Consider the following 5656-nt stretch of genomic DNA (forward strand, 5'->3'; position numbering starts at 1 on the left):
GGGGTGACAATATGTCCACTGTACACAAGAGATAAACACAATGACCAAAAGCCACACCTAATATTTTATTAGCCACCAGACAATGACTGCTAGTATTTTATGTATAGTATTGCCCAACTTTTCCTCTTGCAACTTTGCCTACTAAAATAAATGGGATTATGAAATGTACGTATATTATACATATATATTCTGCTTTGAGGCCTACTTCCCCCAACCTCCACGTCACTTGGAAATGGAGGCACGCTAACTCAGGGCTTGGGGAGGATTCGAGTTTGGCTGTTGGAGGGTGAGAGTAAATTAGTGGTTTGAATCAGCTCACTTTCACCATCTTTCAGCTCCAGTCGCATCTCCTCCAGGCAGCCTTCCAGGTGGCCCTTTTCTCAGACCCTTTATGGATGCTGGACACCATGGCTTCAACATGGAGCCAAAGAGTAGGAGGCTAATCATGCAAGTGTCCATGCACAGCACTGCACACACGATTAAGGGCTTGGTAAATAACCAGTCCTTTACCCCTCCCTTCCTCTATCCCACCTTTTCCTCCCTCCCTGCCTCCCTCCCTCTCTCTTCTTCTCAGAGGAAGAGAACCAAAGGAGGGGCAGGCAGCCTCCATGGAAGCTACTGGGAGACCCCTTCTTGGCCTGCGACTCCCCTCAGCTGTGCCCTTCTGGGTGCTTGCAGAGTCACGCTTCCCATGAGCTCCTGGCGCTGCTACCAGGAACTCCTTGCAGGGCCACAGGCAAGAGTTGGCAGGGTCTTTGTGTTGTCAGAGCCCTAAACACTTTCTCCTTTCTGCTTGTGCCCATCATTGAATTTTGTGCTGAAGAAGACTGGAGACTTGAGGTTGTGGGCCTTGGTTCCCTTGGCCGGCTCCCTTCCGGGTTGGCTTGGGCTCTCCCTGGGCCCCTTCACACCTCGTTTCTGGCCCAGGCCCTCGCCCATTGCAGACCCACCTAGGGGAAGGAGTAGGAGCTGAAGAGCAGGCAGTGAGATGATCAATGGAGAGGGTGGTCTGTTTGGGCAAATTTGGTGACAGAGGGATCTAGTGTGATAAAGAATCCTAGTCTGGGCTTCAGGGACTTGCATTTTAATTCTGACTCTGACCTCACTGTCCTGGTGACATCTGTGGAGTGCCTTCCCTCCGAGCTGTAGGCTTCCTTTCTCTGCAGAGAGGGGCAGGCCTATCTTGGGTTTTCTAACAGTCTGACAGTCTGACACCATGTCCCATCCTTTTACTTTTTGTAGGCCACATGGAATCTGCCAGAAGTCTCCCTGTGGAAAAGGACTCCCAGGGAAAGGGCCTAAGGGCTTCTCAGGCAGCCCTGCTTCTTTTTCTCTTGGTTGTCATGATTTTGCTGTCCTGTGGTAAGTCCTGGGCTCCCCATTGCTAGATTCTGTGGAGAAGCACTTTAGCCAAGGCATCAATGGAACTGCTTGAGTCCTGACTGTGGCTGCTTTCTATCAAGGTATGAATCTCCCTGGGCCTCAGTTTTCTTACCTATACAATAATGGTAATAATAATACCTATGAAAATAATGGTATTGAGTGCACTGGATTCTTTTGAGGATTAAATACAATAAAGTAGGTCAAGTCCTAATGCAGTGCCTTGTACATGGTCAACCCATGATGAACGCTCTTATCATCATCATCACCATCATCGTCATCATCAATCATCATTGTCATTGTTGTTGTTATTTACCAGCTCCCCTCTGTCACTCCAAGGAAAGAGAGGCCCCAGGGTTTGAGTAGGCAGCGATGCAAATGGCCAGCTATTCCTGGTTTAAGCCCTCTCAGTGCACACCTAAAGAGAGAACTCCTAACAAAAAATCCAGCTTCAATGCACAAGTCCTGCAGCAGGCATTGTGTCAGGGACCCCAGGGGATCACCAGCGTACACACTTATGGGCTGCTGTAAGGATTAAAAAGGTCCCACCTACACAGCACTTGACCCAGGAACTGCCCACAGCCCTCAGTGAATTGCAGCCCATAGTACTGTTGTTACTGCCTCTAGCATTGGTCACATCTGAGACCATCCTGAAGCATGATGAGGTGCAGGGTCAGACAAACCTAGGTATGGACTGGATGTGGACTTCACGCGAATCTCTCAACCACTCGGACCCTCAGTTTTCTCATCTGTATAATGAGACTAGTACCCCCCCTCTTCGCAGGGTTGTTAGAATTAAATGATCAAGAGGTTTGCATGAACTATAAAGACTGGGATACGGTACTAATGGATTCCTTCCAAGACCCTATCCTCCCTTCCCAGACTCCCCTCTTTTCCTTGGGGGCTTTTGTCTGGGCTCCACACCAATGCAGAGGTGAAAAGAGTCTTGAGTCTTGATATGCATTCTTTCTCTGTCTCCTGTCCCAAATGCCTTCAGCTCCAGGCAGCAGTTGGCCCCCTGTTGAACGCACCAGGCAGTTGAGAGACAGGAAATCTCATAAAGAAGGCCCACGCTTCTGCACCACATTTTTTTTTTTAATTAAAAAGAAAATAAAACAAACAACACTTCCCAGGGTGTTCTGTGATGAAACATCACCGGCATAAAAAGTACTCACAAAAACAAGGAGAAATCCAGGAGATCACGCAGAGACCCCGTGTGAGGGTGGCCCGAGTCCCTCCCTTGAGGCCATTGTTTTCTCAGACAAACATCCACCTCTCCTGGGCTAAAAAAAAAAAAAAAAAAAAAAAAAAAAAAAAAAAAAAAGCAGCGCTTATCCAGCCTTGTTTCTCTTGGAAGACTCAGCCATCTCCAGCTCACTGGCCCATGACATGCACACAGGAAACTGGGCTTTACAAGATTTTACAGATGGGCACTGCTGGGGTGGGAGGATTTAGGGGTACACACCACTTCTCTCACTGAGCCCTGGATCTGCTCAAGGTTTCTGGGGGGCTAGGGAGCAATGATGTCTCTCCATGGGGATGCATTGCACATGTTACATGCATTGTTCTGCAGGGCCACCAGGGCTGAGTCTCCTGCACTAAGGCCACTGGTGACTTCCTTCCTTGAGTGGTAGCAAAAGGAGTGTCTGCAGGGAAGTTGGGGCAAGCAGAATAAGGTCTTGGACCAGGACAAGATGTGCCGGGGCTGACACTAAATGTTGGTGGACAGAAAGCAGCGGAGAGATTTTGCTCTATTTGCCATAGCAAGCTTTTCACACTGACCTTCCTTGGCTACTCAACCAGTTCTCTATCCCAGCCTCCAATCTCTGAGGATCACATAGAACTGGATTTGACTCTTAGCTCTGCCATTTACTAGTTTATATAACCCTGGAAATGTTACTTAACCTCCTTGAGCCTCAGTTTCCTCATCTGTTCAATGGGGAGGTTTGTGAACCTTACAGGGTGACTGTCAGTAGTAAGTGTGGCCAGTACAGAGCCTAGTACAGCACCTGCCACTGTTATTGCTGCTCTGCAGGTACCAGTATTTCCATTGCAAAGTTGGTGATTCTGTGTGTGGGCCTATGTGTGATAAACAGAAGCCTTAACCAGTGTTCTAGAAAGAGGGTGGATTCCTCGGAGGCTCCTGCTTATGTCTGGGCAGTTCCACAGTCATGGACCACCATGGGGCTGGCATGGAGGACCTCCACTGCTTTTCTTTCTGGCATGTCCATCTGGCTGAGGAGCTGTTCTGTACCTAGACCTCAGTGCCCTCCCTGGGGTAGAGGACACCATTGGTGTTGACACTGTTGTAGAAGTGAGGGCTGAACTGGCCGAGCACAGATCCTCCGTAGCCGAGCGTGTTGGTGGGCATGGAGTTTGCCCAGTCACCCCCACCGCCGTGGCTGCTGAGGTTGGTGAGCGGGGAGAAGGAGTTGAAGCTCAGTGAGTTCTGCCCCGTCTTGTCACTGGGCTCAGGGCTCAGTCCTGGTGTGGCCAAGGGGCGGCTCGTGGGGCTCCCCCCGCTCACATAGGCTGTCATAGAGGAGAGGAAGCTGTGAAGGCAAGGGGTGCCCGATGGGGGAGGGGAGGGCTGCTTCTCTGGGGAGCTGGTGGTGCCCCCTGGTGAGGCTCCATCCAAGATGTCCTGAGGCTCCGTGGTCTTGGGGCTGCCTGCCAGGAGACTGCTCTCTGTCTTCTCTAAGGCCAAGGTGGCTGTGCTGGAGGAAACATCTGATTTTCTCTTCCTTTTCCTGCGGAAATTTCCATTGTCGAACATCTTCTCACAGTTGGGGTCCAGGGTCCAGTAATTCCCTTTGCCTGATACAAAAGTGAAAGGGGGTAAGTAGAGAGGTGGACAAAACACTTTGCTTCTGTTCCTTCTTATTGTCATAAACTAAAAGACAAGGTGACAGATACAGGAAGACAGAGACCCAAAGGTAGGGACTGAGGAATGAAGGAATTCCATCAACTGATGGACCACACCACCTCCATCTTTCATTAAGCAGCCCATGACAGGGCCCTCTGGGACTGCAGCCGAGGGGCACAGGCATTAAGGAGTTTGCAATGTAGGTCTCTTTAAGAAGGATGAAGTACTGGGGGCAAGGATGCTGAGAGGCTGGGGGATGCAGGATGGAGGGCTTTCAATGCCGAAGGAAAAGAAGACTCAGGAAAAACTCTGGGACTCCCTAATAGTCCTAGGCTTGGAGTCTGAAGACAGACTTGAGTCCTGGCTTTGCTCCTCACTGACTGAGAGGCTTTGGGAGAACCTCAGTTTCCTAGTCTGAAAAGTGGGCCCGTTGCCCCTGTCTTCCTCAGGCTCACTGAGAACGATCGACACTGGATATGGAAAGGGGCTTTGCAGCTGGGAGGTACCATCTCGAGGGAAGTCCTGAACTCTTCCTGCTACCGTCTCTCAGCCTGAGGGTGACAGCAGTCCTTGGACAGAACACTTGCCCTCTTCTAGGGACAAACAGGCCTGGCGCTTGCCAACCTCAAATGGGGCAGAGTTGGGGTTCCTCTGAGCTATACCTTGGCTTCCTGCGGTGGAACAAAAATGGACTTTAATTCTGGGAAATGGATGCATGACTATTTAGTACACGCCTCTCTGCAGGTCTCTGAGTTTTAGAAATGCATCATTGGAAAGGAAAAGCTCACAATTTCTGATGTTAGAGAAAACTGAGTTTAAATTCAAGCTCCATCATATCACTTCATTCTGTGTCACCTCTGAGTGTTATTTTCCTAATCTGTAGAATGGGTTTAATAAGAGCTACCCTGCAGGGGTGTCATGGGGTTAAAGGAGGTTACATAAGTAGAAACAGGGCAGGCAGCAAAATGGGCCAATAGTGGCTGTTTAACCCAGGTCAGATCCTCTTCTCGGCAGTCTTGGGATGCCCTTGGGCTTTACTTGGTCCAGTCATTCATTCACCAAAGACTTTTTATGTGCTGGGTGCTGGAGATGCAGATGATCGTAATTCCTGCTGGCGATTAAGCGCTTGATAACACCAAAGACCTTGTGTACATTATCTCATCACCTCCACTGTAGCCTGCAAAGCAGATGCCATCACTATCCCTGGTTTTCTGATGAGGGAACTGAGGCTCTGAGGTCTAACCTGCTGGAGGTCACTGACTGGGCAGGACCACAGCCAGGACTGAAAACCCGATCTTCCCCCAGGCCCATGTTCTCCTCCACTGCTGAGCTCCCCTCTGCCCTGCCTGGTAGCATCCCCCAGTCTCTGGGGGGGCACAGCCCTTGTCAGAACTTTCTAGAATGGGGTCT

General features: G+C 50.0%; 1 protein-coding gene across 1 annotated transcript in view; it reads right to left on the reverse strand.

Annotated features, from left to right (window-relative positions):
- Positions 1-2430: 2430 nt before the first annotated feature.
- Positions 2431-5656, reverse strand: part of FOXI1 (forkhead box I1) — a 3929-nt gene continuing 703 nt past the window's right edge. The window contains exon 2 of the mRNA XM_050793610.1: positions 2431-4197. Coding sequence (XP_050649567.1) covers positions 3635-4197 — 563 coding nt within the window. The 3' untranslated portion in view covers positions 2431-3634. The remainder of the gene's footprint in view (positions 4198-5656) is intronic.

The sequence above is a fragment of the Macaca thibetana genome, chromosome 6 (assembly GCF_024542745.1).
Source record: "Macaca thibetana thibetana isolate TM-01 chromosome 6, ASM2454274v1, whole genome shotgun sequence".
NCBI classification, from domain to species: Eukaryota; Metazoa; Chordata; class Mammalia; order Primates; family Cercopithecidae; genus Macaca; species Macaca thibetana.